General features: G+C 40.3%; 2 protein-coding genes across 2 annotated transcripts in view; both read left to right on the top strand.

Annotated features, from left to right (window-relative positions):
- Window positions 1-12812: 12812 nt before the first annotated feature.
- Window positions 12813-16672, top strand: LOC115431171 (olfactory receptor 52K1-like). Its single transcript, XM_030151404.1, has 2 exons — window positions 12813-13742; window positions 16196-16672. Exons 1-2 carry the CDS (start codon window positions 12816-12818, stop codon window positions 16670-16672), a joined length of 1404 nt encoding a protein of 467 aa, XP_030007264.1. The 5' UTR covers window positions 12813-12815.
- A 1026-nt stretch (window positions 16673-17698) lies between these two features.
- The window catches only part of abcc5 (ATP-binding cassette, sub-family C (CFTR/MRP), member 5), a 55050-nt gene continuing 53307 nt past the window's right edge, over window positions 17699-19441 (top strand). Inside the window, exons 1-2 of the mRNA XM_030152365.1 lie at window positions 17699-17821; window positions 18694-18820. Coding sequence (XP_030008225.1) covers window positions 18758-18820 — 63 coding nt within the window. The 5' untranslated portion in view covers window positions 17699-17821; window positions 18694-18757. The remainder of the gene's footprint in view (window positions 17822-18693; window positions 18821-19441) is intronic.

Below are 19441 nucleotides of genomic sequence, written 5' to 3'. Positions count from 1 at the left end.
CTAACACTGAGAATAGTATTATTTCTTGAATTTCCCCCGGGATCAATAAAGTATTTATCGATCGATCGATCGATCGATCTATCTATTAGGGACCGAGCCCAAAAACTACCCAAATATGGCTAAAAATTTGATAAAATAAAAAAATTAACCTCTTAGGTGCCAAAATATGCTCTGTAGCACCTGTTAGTTACACAAAAACAGCCCTAGCAGCCAGTAGGAGTATGACATAGAGATGTGAAACAAACGCTGAAATTTTTGTCCTATTGACCCTGACATTTAGAAAAATCACTTTTCAACCCAACTTTTGTTTGTGTTGCAAACAAACTTCTCTGAGGAAATAAAATAACTAAAACATGATGTAACCATTGTCTGGTCTCTACAGGAGGACAAACACCCAGAGCGGTCTGTTGTCAGCTGTAACCACAGCGACAGCAGGGCATCGTCCTGGTTATTGGTCCATTCATGGATGTGCTCCTGAGTGTCCACGGGTCCACAGGTCCACAGAGACTCATTACTGTTAAAAGTAGAGACATGACGAAACACACCGAGGCCACATCATCATCACAAACACAGAATTAATATAATATCATATAATAAATAAATAAATCTTCCTCCTCCTCCTCCTCCTCCTCCTCTTCCTCTTCCTTCTCATCTTTCTCCTCTTCCTCCTCTTTCACTTCCTCTTCCTCCTCATCTTTCTCCTCTTCCTCCTCTTTCACTTCCTCTTCCTCCTCATCTTTCTCCTCTTCCTCCTCTTTCACTTCCTCTTCCTTCTCATCTTTCTCCTCTTCCTCCTCTTTCACTTCCTCTTCCTTCTCATCTTTCTCCTCTTCCTCCTCTTCCTCTTCCTCCTCATCTTTCTCCTCTTCCTCCTCTTTCACTTCCTCTTCCTCCTCATATTTCTTCTCTTCCTCCTCTTTTACTTCCTCTTCCTCCTCATCTTTCTCCTCTTCCTCCTCTTTCACTTCCTCTTCCTCCTCATCTTTCTCCTCTTCCTCCTCTTTCACTTCCTCTTCCTCCTCATCTTTCTCCTCTTCCTCCTCTTTCACTTCCTCATATTTCTTCTCTTCCTCCTCTTCCTCCTCCTCTTTCTCCTCTTCCTCTTTCTCCTCTTCCTCTTTCTCCTCCTCTGATGGTTGTAGTTTTTTTCCCACTTCATAAACAGATCTTGTTTTATATTTTTGAGGACTAAACCATATGTCCACTGTGGTTTGTTCTTGGCCTTGGACATAAAATCAACAGACCTTTTTTGGTTTTAGTTGATGAGTCCATCAAACCACACGATAACACCCATGTCATCATGTGTTGATGTGGATGTTACTGGACCTCATATCAGTATGAGATCATTATGTCAGTGTGGAGCAGGAGGCATCTCCTGAGTCCAGAACTTTAAAATAACCATGAAGCAGAGTTCAAGTCAGGTTTAGGATGACCTCCACCTATAGCAGCTCCACCTTTAACTCTGTCAGAGACTCACACAAACACTAACCTGGGTTAGTTTAAGTCAACAAAGCCGTTTTTCATCCTTATGCACCTTTAACTGATTTTAGTGATCGACGTAGTGTCAGATGAAAACATTATCATCACTGTTAAACATCATGTATTAGTTCATTCAGTCGGTTCTAAAAGGTGATGATGGTAAATTCGACTCATTTTTCACATTTCACACTTTCTGCTTATTATGACACTGGACTTTTAAAATATCCATACTTCTTGATCACTGTGTGTTTGTATGTTCTAATGCTTGTATCCAATGTGTGTCTGATTGTGCTTATCTGTGTGAACAGGAGCTTACATGAACCCATGTACCTGTTCCTGTGCAGTCTGTTTGTGAATGAACTGTTCGGTAGTACGGTGTTACTACCGTCTCTACTGGTTCACATTCTCACAGATGTTCACACTGTTCCTGTTTCACTGTGCTTCCTTCAGATTTTCTGTTTGCACAGTTATTGCATTATTGAGATTTTAACTTTGACCGTCATGTCATATGACTGATACCTGGCCATCTGTCATCCTCTGCAGTATCACACACGTATGACCAGAAACAGGATCGCCACATTAATCACTGTGCTGTGGTTTTACAGTTTTCTGATCTGTTTTGTCATGATTTCTCTAAGTTCGTCTTTGCATCTGTGTGGAAACATCATTAACAAAGTGTACTGTGATAATTTCCCAATTATCAAACTGGCCTGTTCTGACACCACTGCACGTAACATTTATGGACTGATTATCAGTTTTATCAACATTTCACTTCCTTCTGTTTTAATCATCTACACCTACATAAGGATCCTTAAAGTGTGTTTTTCTGGATCTAAACAGACCAGACTTAAAGCTGTCAGTACCTGTACACCTCACCTGGCTTCACTGTTAAACTTCAGCATCGGAGGTGGATTTGAGATCATACAGACCAGGTTTAATGTGAGCAGTAAGTCACTGAGAATATTTCTGTCACTGTATTTTTTCACATGTCAACCGCTGTTTAACCCTTTAATGTACGGACTGAACATCTCTAAAATCAGGATCCTCTGTAAAAGTTTTCTTTTTCCTAAAATGTAGAACGTGAACTTAAACTTAACCTTCTGACTTCGTCTTCCTTTGTCTGTGTGAATGTAGATCAGAGGTGTTAAACTCAGTTTAGGTCAGGTTTCACATGCAGACAAATACGATCAGATTAAGGTGGCACCGATCTGATATCATTGATCGGATATTGGCCCTGATATCAACATTTTAGCTGGACTGGGGATCTGTAAAAGCAACCAATCCGTAAGACCGATCCTTCCCCTTTACATGGAGTTGAGTGGAGTTGTTGCAGACACAGACAGGCAACATGGAGCGAACTAAGACCTCTGTGGTTTGGAGGTATTTCAGCTGAACCACACCAGGTAAGGCTTGTAGCTTCTGAAATCAACAATGATATTAGATCATTATTGGGTGATACACAACTCCCCAGCCTCGGAACTGAAAAAGTCGGATCGGTGCACCCCTAGATCAGACTAGTAAAATAATAACATAATAGCAGTTGAATAATGTCAACTCTAGACTTTTCTCTGTTTTTGAGTGAAAAAAGTACAATTACATTATGAAAATGTTTACATTTACAAACTGAAAAATAAATGTAATTTTAATCAGTCTCAGTTTATCATTTACACATATATATTCCAACTTACAGATCACAGTGGATCTACAAATACACAAAACATGTAGTAACAGGAAGAATAATGATACAATTACACTTATTTCTCTTAAGATGTTTCATGTTGCTCATATGTTATTGTGAAAGGATAGTAAATAAATGTAAACATTTTCATGTAATTTTACTTTTTTACATTAAAGATTTTTAAAAATTGTACTTGTCATTATTTATAGGTTATTATAGTAGTATTTTACTGGTCTGATCCACTTTAGATCATTTTGTTCTGTATGTGGAACCTGGACTCTTCACCAGGCCAGTTCATAAACTTGAGATTCATGAGACTTTATTTGTATATTTGTCACATATGTGTTGACTGTGTGAATATTTCTGGTTAATTTCATCTTTGTTAAAATTCAATAGAGTGACATGCCTGAATACATTTAATATTTTCATCCATCCTATAAATCAGGGGGGGTCAGACTCATTTCTTCCAGGGGCCACATTCAGCCCAACTGGGCCTCCAGTGGGCCGGAGCAGTAAAATAACAGCATCATAACCTACAAATAATGACAACTTTCTCCCTTTGTTTTAGTGCAACAAAAACATTAAATTATAAAAATATTTACATATACAAACTATCCTTTAACAAAAAACGTGAATAACCTGAAAAAACTAAAATTTGTAAAATAAGTGCAGTTTTAACAAAATTATGCCTCAACGTATCATTTATACATGTGCATTACACACAGTGTTACACAAACATACGATAACAGGCAGAATATTGATAAAAATGTGGAGTTTGGAACTAAAATAAAAACAGTTTCTCATTTGTCCAGGTCTTTGTTCTTCTTGGTAGTTCTTTAAGGTTCAGTTGGACTAGTTTTGCTTCAAAAGAGCAAAACTAGTCCAACTGAACCTAGAACCTATAAAACTTGAATTGTCACTATTTGTAGGTCATTATACTGTTATTTTACTTTAGATCATATTTATCTGTATGTGGAACCTGAACTAAAATGAATTTCACACTTTTGAATGTTAATATCTTCAGTGTAATTTTTCCACTTTGCAAATTCATCCTGTGGGCCAGATTGGACCTTTTGGTGGGCCGGTTTTGGCCCCCGGGCCACATGTTTGAGACCCCTGCTGTAAATGGAATACAACAATAAAAGTATAACTTGACAGAAATGTTTATGTAATAGAATCATATATTTATGACTGTTCTATGTCTGTGTAGGATGACAAACAATAATTCAGAATAGGGATGCACCAATACCACTTTTTTTTCAGACTGAGTACAAGTACAAGTACTTCCATTTGAGTACTTCCCGATACCGAGTATCGATATGAGTACTTAATAATACTTAACAGTTCTTAGTTCCTTTTGTAAATGTGCTTTATTGTTGTTGTCATTAGTCTGACTGGAACAAAGTGCTGCTACTGATGTTTAATGTGTTGGCATGAGCATTTCCCATTAGAGAATGTACGCAGAGGACGAACAGAACACACCATCCGTATCCGTCTGTGTCTTTAATATTACTTTCACTCAGTGTTGTTTATTTCATTAAATCTCCACACTGCTGACATTACTCTTCCTCCTCCTACCTGCTGCACCTAACTGTGAACGTCACGCTGCCGTAAAGTGGTATCGATGTGTTTGTATCGGAGCACTTTTACGAGTACGAGTAGAAGCATACACACTCAGTATCGGACCAATACCCGATACTAGTATGGGCATCGGTGCATCCCTAATTCAGAATATCTGTAAGGCTGTCATGTTCACATGAAGACTGAGAATAGTATAATCAGGGACCGAGCCCCCATGCCTGTTGTACTTTGGTCATTTTCTATTATTACACCGAGACAAGTCAACTGGAATTTGACCCCTTCAACATGCTCAAAAACTACCCAAATGTAGCGAAAAATTTGATAAAATATAAAAATTAACCCCTTAGGTGCCAAAATATGCTCTGCAATGCCTGTTAGTTACGCAAAAACGGCCCTAGCAGCCAGTAGGAGTATGACATAGAAACATGAAATGAATGCTGAATTTTTTTGTCTCATCAACCGTGACATTTAGAAAAATCACGTTTCAACCCAACTTTTGTTTGTGTTGTAACAAACTTCTCTGAGGAAATAAAATAACTAGAACATGATGTAACCGTTGTCTGGTCTCTACAGGAGGACAAACACCCAGAGCGGTCTGTTTTTAGCTGTAACCACGGCGACGGTAAGGCATCGTCCTGCTAATTGGTCCATTAGTGGATGTGCTCCTGAGTGTCCAAGTGTCCACGGGTCCACAGAGACTCATTACTGTTAAAAGTAGAGACATGATGAAACACACCGAGGCCACATCATCATCACAAACACAGTATTAATATAATATAATATAATATAATATAATATAATGTAATATAATATTCACTACTGTACTTTTACTCCACATCCTGTTCCCTGTATTTGAATGGCTGTACTTTTTACTTCAGCTTTTACGGAACATCCAACGTAAACAAATGAAACAATAAATAACACATAGAAAAGACCGTCCCCAACGGTCTGCAACAAACAAAATGAAGTAAAAATGACCTGAAAGATGCAACAAAATGAAAATAACTAAGATCAAACCGAACGGAAATGACAAAAAAGAAGAAATAAAAGAACATAAAAATAGACCCAAAAAGGACACAAAGACCAGATATCATAAAAAATGTAAATGATGAAGTGTTGATGAGATGAACCCGTAAATACAGAGCGGATCATGAAGACGGGGCGTCAGTATTTCAACAACAGAACATGAAAGAACCTGTGGGTGTCCTCAGCTGGACACCCACAGGTTCTTCAGGTTCTATGTGGACTGTCCTCCTGGTTCTACGTAGACTGTCCTCCTGGTTCTATGTGGACTGTCCTCCTGGTTCTATGTGGACTGTCCTCCTGGTTCTACGTGGACTGTCCTCCTGGTTCTACGTAGGCTGTCCTCCTGGTTCTATGTGGACTGTCCTCCTGGTTCTATGAGGACTGTCCTCCTGGTTCTATGAGGGCTGTCCTCCTGGTTCTATGAGGGCTGTCCTCCTGCCTCCTGGTTCTATGAGGACTGTCCTCCTGGTTCTATGAGGGCTGTCCTCCTGGTTCTATGAGGACTGTCCTGGTTCTATGAGGACTGTCTTCCTGGTTCTATGTGGACTGTACTCCTGGTTCTATGAGGACTGTCCTCCTGGTTCTATGAGGGCTGTCCTCCTGGTTCTATGAGGACTGTCCTGGTTCTATGAGGACTGTCCTCCTGGTTCTACGTAGACTGTCCTCCTGGCTCTGTGTGGACCGTCTTCCTGGTTCTATGTGGACTGTCCTCCTGGTTTTACGTAGACTGTCCTCCTGGTTCTACGTGGACTGTTCTCCTGGTTCTACGTGGACTGTCTTCCTGGTTCTATGTGGACTGTCCTCCTGGTTCTACGTAGACTGTCCTCCTGGTTCTACGTGGACTGTTCTCCTGGTTCTACGTGGACTGTCTTCCTGGTTCTATGTGGACTGTCCTCCTGGTTCTAGGTAGACTGTCCTCCTGGTTCTATGTGGACTGTCCTCCTGGTTCTAGGTAGACTGTCCTCCTGGTTCTATGTGGACTGTCCTCCTGGATCTATGTGGACTGTCCTCCTGGTTCTAGGTAGACTGTCCTCCTGGTTCTATGTGGACTGTCTTCCTGGTTCTATGTGGACTGTCCTTCTGGTTCTACGTGGACTGCCCTCCTGGTTCTATGAGGACTGTCCTCCTGGTTCTAGGTAGACTGTCCTCCTGGTTCTATGAGGGCTGGTTTTCTGTCAGTTGGACATGAACCCGTCTCCAGACCAGATGGATGTCCTCATGTGGTTCTTCTGGATGTGGAGGAGCAGTGGTTCCACTCTCTGTCTCTGTAGTAGAACCCAGACGTTCCGTGGACCCTCATTCCTGTGGTTCTTTTGACTGTAGGTGAGGGTGGGAACATGGATGAACACAGCAGACCAGAACCATCCAAGACCTGCTCAAGGGTCCGTGTCCTGTCTGGGTGGAGTCCCTCAGGGCAGCAGATCTCCATAAACCTCCTCCTCAGCCTCTACGACTCCCTTCACCACTGGGTTCTACCCGGGGGTTTGGGTTCTGCTCAGACACTTCAGACCCAGGTCCCATGTGTCTGAACCCTCCCGTACGTCGCCCACAGAGCTCCTTTAACCACTACCGTAATAACGTCAAAATGTTTTCATTCCAATGGTTTGGAACTTTTTTCATTTTTTTTAATATTTCATCACCTTGAGTTCAACTAATAAAACGTAAAATAACAAAATATTTGATAACATTCAGATTTTTCGGTCAATAAGCTAACATTTAGCATTAGCTCATACATGACCTTTCACAACTTGCTTTTGTCCAAATATGGTCACTTCCATTTCCAATGAGTGATGTCCCAGTGGCTCCGCCCAGTTCTCATGTATCATCTATGGTCCAGATTCAGGTCAGTGATCAGTCATTAAAGCTGTCAGTCACAAAAAACAACACAGATGATCATTTTAACCCTCTGGTGTCCTGCTCCTTTAACGGTGCAAAATCTGCCAAAATATGTCAAAATATATTTCATACAGTTTGTTTTGAACCTTTCACATTTTTTCTGTATTTCATCAACTTGAGCCATAAACAAAAATAACAAATAAATGTCATATGTTTAACCCTTTACATACCATGTTTGTAATGGGAATAAACCGTGTTTTTTGATGCAAAACACAAAAAATTTCATTTTTTCCCCAATATACTACATAAAAATTTGATTTTTTTTTTTTCATCCTCTCATATGTCACTGATAAACACCAACACTGGTTTATATGCATTATTATTTTTTGTTCTAAGTCAAATGTTAAATGCTGAATGTGTCAGTGTGCATTCTGTACTCACTAGAAGGGTGTTAGTGCAGGAATTTAACACTGTTCATTATGGGATGACTTTAGTGGACGGATCAGGATTTTAAAAAATCATGCAGAAATGAACAACTTTTTTATTCTGACCCAAAACAGATTATGAAAAATTATATGACCTTTAATAATGAAGTGTAAAGTGTGTATAATATGCTCACCTGGACACCAGCTGCTTAATGACACAGGTAAGTCTAACATTTGTGTTCATTATTTTGTTTAACTCAGACTGATCCTGGGTCAGTGTGGTGACGGCTGGGCGTCTCTTCAGCCAATGGCAGCGTCCGACAGACAGGATTAAAGATGTCGTTGACCGTCAGGTGGACGGAGACGCCGTCGTCTTGCAGACGAAACCGAACGCCAAACAGCAGACCAGAGTCAAACCTGCTGATTCACCTCCACCAGGTTTGACCATTAAACCTCCGACGTGAACTCACACATTAGAACAAACATCTGAACTTATTTCACCGGTTCATTTTTACTCTAATTTATTCATTTATCAGATTGATGATGTTTCTCTGAAAAAACAGTAAAACTATAAAGAAAAGAAATGGGTTAGGTGTTCAGGTGGTGTCATTATATTATATTATATTATATTATATTACATTATGTTATGTTATATTATGTTTTGCAGTGAATCGTTCAGGTTCATCTCCATCTCTTACAAAAACATTGTGTTCACACATGTTTCCGTCTCTGACATTTAACAACATTAAGGAGACACCAAAAGGTTAAATGTGTTCAAACCAGCATCCGGTTTGTGCTGATGTTCACTTTTAATCACTGTCATGGTCTGAGGTTTCTGTAAAAACACTGATGAGTTTTATTTTGTTGATGTGTTTGTTCTGGTGTCATTGCAGACGTCCTCATCAACATTTGGTTTAATGAGTCGAGTTAAAAGTTGACTGGTTTTCATTCAGTTTTTTCACCTCATAAATCATTTATTCTGCTCATGATTTCTCTGATTTCATGCAGCTTCTTTTCTTTTTTATATACAGGGTGGGGAAGCCAAATTTACAATATTTTGAGGCAGGGATTGAAAGACAGTGTATGAGCAATTAGTTTATTGAAAGTCATGAGAATTTATTTGCCACAAGAAAATGGACATAATAGAAAATGTTTTTATTCTATGTGTCCTCCTTCTTTTTCAGTAACTCCCTTCACACGCTTCCTGAAACTTGTGCAAGTGTTCCTCAAATATTGGGGTGACAACTTCTCCCATTCTTCTTTAATAGTATCTTCCAGACTTTCTGGTAATAGTTTTGCTCATAGTCATTCTCTTCTTTCCGTTATAAACAGTCTTTATGGACACTCCAACTATTTTTGAAATGTCCTTTGGTGTGACGAGTGCATTCAGCAAATCACACACTCTTTGACGTTTGCTTTCCTGATTACTCATATGGGCAAAAGTTTGTGAAAAGGTATGGATAATAGTGTTAGGTATGATTATGACATCAATATATGTTTGGTTTCAAAACAATTGACGTAGTGCCTGCTGAGAAAAAACAACTAAATGTTCATTGTAAATTTTGCTTCCCCACCCTGTATAAATATATATATATATATATATATATATATATATATATATATATATATATATATATATATATGTATATGTGTGTGTGTGTGTGTGTGTGTGTGTGTATATATATATATATATATATATATATATATATATATATATATATATGTGTGTGTGTGTGTGTATATATATATGTTTGTTTGTTTTTTCTTTGTTAATTTAACACCCTAGTTGTGTTAAAGCTTCAGTCTCAGAGTTGGAAATTAGACGTAACAATCAGAATACAGACTCAGCGTTCATTCATCAGACACATTATTTCATCAGATTCATGATACAGGTTCATTTATTCATAGATTTAATGGAAAATTATAAATATTTATGAAAAGACACAAAAACAGAAGAAGCAGAACTCGGTAAAAGACAAGTCACTGTGTTTTGCCGACACTCTGTTGGGCCCTGAAGGCAGCGTTTAGACCTGATTCCAGCTTCTAGTTCAATGTTAAATAAGTTGAATCTGTTTGTTATACTGCAAAATTGAACAAGAACAAATTTAAAACATTACAAAATAATAAATAACATTTAAAAATAACAAATTAAATGTACTGTAAGTTCAAAAAAATGTACAAAGTAATCAATAAAATGAACAATAATGAATAATAAAACAACAAAGTAAGATGAACAAAATAAGCCACAAACTGAATTAAACCGAAGAAAAAAAAAATAAAAAAGGCAACAAAATTAATAAAAACGGATAAAATAAATAGAATGAACTAAATGAATTTAAAAAAGGTTGTAGATGTGTGTTTTTATGTTCAGTTAATGATATATTTAGATGTAAAAGTTACTTTTTCTTCATTTTTTTTTTTCAGTGTTAATATAATAACCTTTGAATTTACCCTGAACTTTAATGAACATCTACATCAGGGGTGTCAAACTCCGGTCCTCGAGGGCCGGTATCCTGCATGTTTTAGATGTTTCCCTCTTCCAACACACCTGATTCAAATGATAAGCCTATCATCCAACTCTGCAGAAGCCTGATAACGACCGTCAGGTGTGCTGGAAGAGGGAAACATCTAAAACATGCAGGATACCGGCCCTTGAGGACCGGAGTTTGACAGCTGTGATCTACATGATCAGTGAATTAAAAATAGAAAAGTACAAGATTTATACTGAAAAATGTAAAATTCAGAGGATAATATTAAAATAAATGGAGATAAATCACTTAGAAAAGTTAATTATAAAGAAAACTTAATGTGGAAGTCTTAAAAGGTTCGTGGAATCTCCTCAAACACACTTTATTATTTATTAACTGATGACTCGTGTTTTCCGTCTTGTTTGGACAGAGATACTGCAGATTAAGCGACAGAACCAGTGAGGTTCAACATCTGGTCCACATCTGGTCCACTGGAGCTTCTCATCTGGTCCACATCTGGTCCACATCTGGTCCACCGGAGCTTCTCATCTGGTCCACATCTGGTCCACTGGAGCTTCTCATCTGGTCTCTGGTAAAATCAGTCAAATGTAGATAAAAAAAGATAAAACTACTTCTAATAGGAATGATTTATTGCGTTCCAACTGGATGAGGGTTCAACCTGGAGACATGCTGAATCCACCAATCAGGACTCAGAACCCGTTCTAGTTCTGATTCAAGTCCGGTTCAAACCAGACAACAGCCTGTAACCATGTTCTGATCCGCGTCGTTCTGAAAATCTGACGCTATTTCAAAACAACAACTGACCCGCAGGTTTTAAAGGTTAAAGGTCACCTCAGCTCATCATCCCATAGGGAGTTTCAGTCCCTGTATTTTACCCACAATGCACAGCAACTAGCATTTGCATATGCATTAGTATATGGAACATTTTCCAACTGATAACTGATACCTGCTAGACCTCAGACCTGCTAGACCTCCAGACCTGCTGGACCTCCATACCCGGTAGACCTCTAGACCTACTAGACCTCCAGACCTGCTAGACCTCCAGACCTGCTGGACCGCCACACCCGGTAGACCTCTAGACCTGCTAGACGTCTAGACCTGCTAGACCTCCAGACCTGCTGGACCTCCATACCCGGTAGACCTCCAGACCTGCTAGTCCTCTAGACCTGCTAGACCTCCAGACCTGCTAGACTTCTAGACCTGCTAGACCTCCAGACCTGCTAGACCTCTAGACCTACTAGACCTCCAGACCTGCTAGACCTCTAAATCCAGTAGACCTCCAGACCTGCTAGACCTCTAGATCCAGTAGACCTCCAGACCTGCTAGACCACTAGAACTGGTTGACCTCCAGACCTGCAGGACCTCTAGAACTGGTAGACCTCTAGACCTGCAGGACCACTAGAACTGGTAGACCTCCAGGCCTGCTAGACCACTAGAACTGGTAGACCTCCAGACCTGCAGGACCACTACTACTGGTAGACCTCAAGACCTGCGGGACTTCTAGAACTGGTAGACCCCCAGACCTGCTAGACCTCTAGACCCAGTAGACCTCCAGACGTGGTAGACCTCTAGACCCGGTAGACCTTCAGACCCAGTAGACCTCCAGACCTGCTACAGATCTAGACCCAGTAGACCTCCAGACCCGACAGAGCTCCAGACCTGGAAGACCTCCAGATCCAGTATACCTCCAGACCTGGTAGATTTCCAGACATGATAGATCTCCAGACCTAGTAGACCTTCAGACCCAGTAGACCTCCAGACCTGCTAAAACTCTAGACCCAGTAGACCTCCAGACCCAGTAGACATCCAGACCTGGTAGATCTCCAGACCTGGTAAACCTTCAGACCTGTTGGACCTCCAGACCTGGTAGATGTCCAGACCAAGTAGACCTTCAGACCCGATAGATGTCCAGACCTGTTGGACCTCCAGACCTGGTAGATGTCCAGACCTAGTAGACCTTCAGACCTGGTAGACGTCCAGACCTAGTAGACCTCCAGACCTGGTAGACCTCCAGACCTGGTAGATGTCCAGACCTGTTGGACCTCCAGACCTGGTAGACGTCCAGACCTGTTGGACCTCCAGACCTGGTAGATGTCCAGACCTGGTAGACGTCCAGACCTAGTAGACCTCCAGACCTGGTAGACCTCCTGAAGCTCCTCCCACACCGCCTCTATGGGAACCCAGTGTGTTTATGGTGTTCATTGTAAAATGTGCAACAATTTCGGTCAAAATCTTCGTGTGTAAAAACCTCCAGACTTTATTGCGTCTGTTTCCAGGCTGAGCAGGTTCAAGGTGCAGTTGATGATGGAGAACGTTTCTTCACATGAGGTCTTCATTTTGGATGGTTTTGATGAACTCGGACCGCTGAGGCCCGTCCTCGTCATCCCGTATTTGGTGATGTTCGTCCTGTCGCTGTTTGCCAACTTCCTGCTGCTGTACGCCATCACGTCTCAGAGGAGCCTCCACTCGCCCATGTACATCCTGATCGCCGTCTTGTCTGGCGTTGACGTGAGCCTCCCGCTCTTCTTCGTTCCTCACATGTTGTTGAATTTGGCGTTGGGCTGGAGGGGAATCTCTCTGACTGGATGCCTCATACAGATGTTCATCATCCATCTGCTGGGGACGTTCCAGTCCACTCTTCTGCTGTGGATGTCTCTGGACCGATACTTTGCCATCTGTACGCCGCTCCACTACCACGAATACATGGCGCTAAAGAAGTTCATCAAGTTTGTGGTTCCACTCGTCATCAGAAACGTCTTCATGATCATGCTGATAGTGACTCTGGTGCGAAAGCTGTGGTTCTGTGGTGGAAACGTGATAAACCACTGTTTCTGTGAACACATGGCGGTGGTGGCGCTGGCCTGTGGATCCACCGCCGTCAACAACCTGGCCGGACTGTTGACGGTGTTCTTCATCCCCGTCGCTGACTTCATCTTAATCACCGTGTCCTACGTGATCATCTTCAGCTCTGTGCTGAGGTCCGGAAGGTCAGGGGTCAAAGCACTGCACACCTGTGTCACTCACATCGTGGTCATTACGGTCAGTCTGATGATCATCCTGGTGGCGTTTCTGTCGTATCGGGTTCAGAACCGTCTCCCCGCAGTCGTCCGGGTTTTCTTCAGCACCATGTACCTGTTCTTTCTGAGCTGCTTCAACCCCATCATCTACGGCATCAGAACCACAGAGATTCGACAGATCTTCCTGAAGACGCTGAGCTGCTGTCGACCTGTCAGAACGCTACCTTCGCCTTAAGAAGTAACTCCCAACCATACCATACCAACGTTACTTATAATGCACTTTAAGAACTTTACAGCTGACCAAAGTGCTGTATACGAAACATAAAACAAGGAACTAAATAGGTAAACTAGAAGCACTCGGAGAGCGCAGACCTCCACCAAGGCAGATCAGTGGGCCCCCCCGTGGGCCCCCTTCACTCCGATCACCACCAAAATGTAATCATTTGTTCCTTGTGCCAGTATCAACATTTCCTGAAATTTTCATCCAAATCCGTCCATAACTTTTTGAGTTAGCTTGCACACAGACAGACAGACAGACGCTGGCAAAAACAGAACCTCCTTGGCGGAGGTAATAAGTAAAAACAGTGATAACACAGGGTGCAAAGTTGCTAAGAACAAAATACAACCATCATAAAAACAAAGACAAATCAAAATCTGATAAAAACAGCATGATTCACATTTAGAATCTAAAGTTTTATTATATTTTCCCCACAAATTTTCTTTAAGTGTGTTTTTTTAAACAGTTGCTCTTCCATAGAAATGCATTAAAACAATAAGAAAAGTAACTTTTAAAAAGTGTTTCTGTTTAGCATTAAATCATGTCTTTTATTCAATATCTGTGTTGAACCTCTACCGTTCTATGCCCTTGAACTAACTTACACTTTGACTCCTCTGCTGATTTTTTTTTTTAAATATAAATGTTCCTTTCCTTCTACTGGTCCATCTGTTGATGGTTTAGAACATGTAAATGGTTCCAGATATCAGTCTAGTTCTTACTGGTCACTGATAGAAGTCACATGGACTGTGAGTGGATGAGTTGAGTTCTCCTCCAGTGAAAGTCCCGCCCACTTCTATAGTTAGGTTGATGTGCATCCAGACCACAGGACTGGAACATAGAACAGAACCAGGACTGGAACAGAACAGAACCAGGACTGGAACATAGAACAGAACCAGGACTGGAACAGAACAGAACCAGGACTGGAACATAGAACAGAACCAGGACTGGAACAGAACAGAACCAGGACTGGAACAGAACAGAACCTGACAACCTCACACATTCACCTGGTTCTGATCCACATAGAACAGACACTAACGGACAGGGACACTGGGACTATTGTTTTTCAATAATGATGATAAATGCTATTTCAAACACAAGTTACAACAAAATCATTACAATAAACAAAAGGAAAAGTAAAAAAAAACACAGATTCCAACAGAAACCTCCAGAATACAGTTAAAAGACCAAAGTAAAAATGCTGTAAAGTATTTCACAGTTACATATTAATAGAAGTGATATCATTTCGTTACTTGACTAATTAATGTGCAAATCCACCAAGTTATGTCCATTTTCAGTTTCCATAAGAAAAAAACAAACAAACCAAAAGCAAGTTTATGATTCTGTCACCGTCAGTATCTGGTACTTTACCTCTGAAAAATAACATGTTTATACATTAAGTTCAATCCTATTTTACTTCTGTTTGATATTTTCTTATATAATACTTTCACAAAATCACTCCACAATGTGAAATGCATGTTTTTATGGCTTGTTCTTAAAAAATGTAGTTTCATATTTATTATTTATATGTATGTTATTATTTATATCATTAGATAAATATATTATTATGTATTATTTATTGATTATTAGTTAGAACCTCTCTGTCAGTAAATAGTTTCTGTTTTTTACATAAATTAAATGACTCCTGTCTTTGTTTTAACTTCCACCAGGTTTTATACTTTAATGTCTGTGATTTGTTTAAATAAACAGTGCATTGATAGTCAGTAAACTTTAGACCTGACCTTTGAGCTGTTAATGAACCTGCGAAGGCAGATCAATGTCACCAGTTTATTTATCACCTTTTTAGTCATATTTCATCTGTTTTGTTACAGCATCGACAGCGAAATGTGTTTAAATTCACAGAATAATGAAAATAATTTATATATTTTCTTTTTTTGTTTCTTTGTTTGTAGATTTATTTTGTTTACTAAATATCCCACATTTCAGGAGATGTAACGTGTGTATTATCAGAGATGAACTCATGGACACCAGCATGTTTTCATGGTCTCACGACGCCACCTGCTGTTGTGGAGGTGAATCACATAAAGACAGTGGAAGGATGATGAACATCAGTAAAACATGATATGAACAAAGTCCAGTCGTTTCTGTTGTTGATCGATTAATTAAAGACAGATATGGACATTTAATGACCCCCGACCTGAGGACATTGCATTAATACCAATGTAAGAATGTGTTTATATCAGATGTTTAATGTTCTGACTGTCACAGAACAAAAAATTAGATAGAACAAGAAAAACAGGAACCGAAGTAATATAAAAACAAGTAAACGTATGTTGACAAAACAGGTTAAAGTGATAAAAATAAAAGAAATAAGAACATGATGGGAACGGACGAAAATAATCAGGATTTGGTCCAAAAGCTGCATCCAGAACCAGAACCAGCATCCATCTAGACCCTCAGACCGCATCCAGAACCAGGACCAGCATCCATCTAGACCCTCAGACCGCATCCAGAACCAGGACCAGCATCCATCTAGACCCTCAGACCGCATCCAGAACCAGAACAAGCATCCATCTAGACCCAAAAGAACCATATGGGTCTGGATTAATGCGGAGAACCCTCAGACCACATCCAGAACCAAGACCAGCATTCACCTAGACCCTCAGACCACATCCAGAACCGGGACCAGCATCCATCTAGACCCTCAGACCACATTCAGAACCAGGACCAGCATTCATCTAGGCCCTCAGATGGCATCCAGAACCAGGACCAGCATTCACCTAGACCCTCAGACCACAACCAGAACCAGGACCAGCATTCATCTAGACCTGAAAGAACCATGTGGGTCTGGATTAATGAAGAGAACCCTCAAACCACATCCAGAACCAGGACCAGCATTCATCTAGACCCAAGAGAACCGTGTGGGTCTGGATTAATGAAGTGAACCCTCAGACCACATCCAGAACCACATTCATCTAGACCCAACAGAACCACATGGATCTGGGTTACTGTGCAGACCCTTAGTCCAGATCAAACTTTACTGATCCTTATGTGAACTGAGTCCAAAGGCGCTGCAGATTCTCTGAGGGATCTGAGATAGACCAGGACCCAATGGAATCAAAGCACCATCCAGGCCAGTACCAACACCAAGTCCAGAGACCAGGGTCTGTCCTGGTCTGGGGTCAAAGATCACTGAGGGTCGTCCAGGCAGGGTTCCACCAGACCATGTAAAACCACACACAGAGCCGGTGAGGGGGAGGAGGGTCCTGCTCCTGGTCTTGGACTGGTCTAATGTGGTCCACACTAAACTGTTGGACACCTTAAGACTAGTTCTTCAGTCCATGAACCACTGGACACAGAAGAACATGAGGAACATGAGGAGCTTTTATGGAATGTGTTGCAGGAAATAACCCTAAAATAAATGACATGTTCAATAATGTCATTTATTTGAGTGTAAAACAGGTCAAAGGTCATTCAGTTTTAGTGTCCTCCTGGTCTGACATGTCTTCAGGAGGACGTCACAGGATTTTTATCTCTGTCCAACATTTACATTTTAATAAAAAAAACACAAGTTCGTCAGGTTGATGTCAGGTTTATGTCGTTAATATTCAACTCATATTGTAGAAAATCAGCAAAATCTGATTTATGTTCATTTTTATTCATTTTGTTGCTGGTTTTGTTCATTATGAACAGATTTGATCTCTGTCCTGTTTTCTTCTGAAAACGGGATGTGGTTTTTAGGAGTCCTCCTGGTCCTGGTTCAGATCCTGGTCCTGGTCTTGGTCCTGTGTTTTTGATGTTTTCATCCTGTCAGTCTGCACACAGGGCGAAAAAAACATTCTTCGCCTCTAAAACGTGACCGCTGACGTCAGAGTGCACCACGTGGGACTGCATTTCCCATGAGGCCCCGCGGCGCTGCTGCTGCGCCGTTCGGCTGCTGTTTCAGACGGCTCGAGCTGCTGTGGACGAGAGACCGCGGACCTGAAGGAGGACTGGGGGACAGGACAGGCGGACCCGGGGACAGGACGGACACGCAACGCGCGCGCACGGGACAGGTGAGACGGACAGCTGCTTCCGGTTTGATGCTCCGGGCACGAGGACACGGGACGCTCCGTGGGTTCGATTGTTTGTTTGTTTTTCGGCTTTTATTCTGAAAGGACAGTGAATCAAAACAAAGGACAGATCAATAATCAATAATCAGTAAACAGTGACGTCAGTGGCCGATCAGATATGACGTTGATCTGATCATATTCAATGTTTATTTTGTATTTGATATCAAATCATTCAGTGAATCTATCGTTTATTATTTGTTCATTTATTATTGATTCTGTTCAGTAAAAGTCTATTTTGATAAAATATTATTGTTTTAATGATCAGGAAATTAATAAATCATAAATAATAATAATAATTCGATTTTATATTTTTTGATAATTTTATTCAAACGTGATGTTTATTTAAATTTTTTAATATATATATATATATATATATATATATATAAATATATAAAACATTCGCTTTTGTTTTAATGTTTTTATTTTATTTAACTGTTTTGTAATATAATTAATAAAATGTTATGCCTAATATAAAATATATATATAGATTGGAAATATCACATCGTACTTTATAAGACACATTTAAAAATATTTTTAATGTTTATTGTCAGATTTATTACGTTTTATTCTTTTTTTTTTCTTTTTTTTTTTTAATACCTGGAAAACATCAGCAAACCAGCACTTTGGTCATTTATTTACCAATTAATCTGATTAAGATGCGGAACATTTAACACATTTAATGTTGAGGCAGATCATTTTTTTTAAATTATAGACTAGTGATATTCATCATCTGCATTGTTTCGTGGTCGATGTTTGTGTTTTTCAGTGATTTTTACATGAAAGCTGATTTATTTCTCTTTTTTTCCCTTCATCAGACATTCAGTTCATTTCCCACCTGATAAAGGTCAGAGGTCACAGCTCCATGGTGGCTGATAGAAGATGAGAGACGATGACTTTGGACGGAGCCGCGCTCTGCCAGGGTCAGAGGTCAAGCTGCACCAGGTGAGTCCGGCCCACGGTACGTTCATGAGCAGGTCGATGAATCAGGCAAACCTTGGGTCGGCGATGATGTCATGAGAATAATTTTTTTTTTTCTTTATCTGCGTTGGCAATGGCCAGAGGTCAAAGGTCAAGGCCTTCATGATTTGTCGTCCACTGATGTTTTTATAGAAGTAAAAAGACTTTATGTTTAAAACAAACACATCACGTCTAAACCAAACAATACATTTATACTAAATATGGGTCTGTGACTCATTGATTTTCTAAACAGTTTAACATTAAGTTTAAGGAACAACCTGCAACCGTTTGAACTAAACATAAACCGATTAATCAGGATGTTTCTTGAACCTCAGAATCTCAAAGTTAGCGGTAACGTCATTACTCGTCATCTGATGGTCACCTTCGGCCAGATGATCCTAGAGTGGAGTTTAAAGTGTCTGAAGTTCAACCGCGCATCATGTGTTCCACGTTTTCAGACAAGTGTTTTTTCACAGTCGGAGCCTGAAGCGTCTGTGGACCTTCAGTTCAGAGAGCTCATTGTTCCAAACAGTCCTGAACGTTCAGCAGCGTTTAAGACCTGAACTTCTAAACACTGACTCATCAAGTGATGACCTCATTCAAGCC

This window comes from Sphaeramia orbicularis, chromosome 13, assembly GCF_902148855.1.
Source record: "Sphaeramia orbicularis chromosome 13, fSphaOr1.1, whole genome shotgun sequence".
Classification (NCBI taxonomy): Eukaryota; Metazoa; Chordata; class Actinopteri; order Kurtiformes; family Apogonidae; genus Sphaeramia; species Sphaeramia orbicularis.
This window is presented reverse-complemented; position numbering and strand designations above follow the sequence as displayed.

Coding starts and splice junctions, on each gene's coding strand:
- LOC115431171 (XM_030151404.1), top strand. CDS start 12,816: ATGATGGAGAACGTTTCTTCACATGAGGTCTTCATTTTGGATGGTTTT. Junction 13,743..16,195: donor CGCTGAGCTGCTGTCGACCT/GTCAGAACGCTA, acceptor AGCTGCATCCAG/AACCAGAACCAGCATCCATC.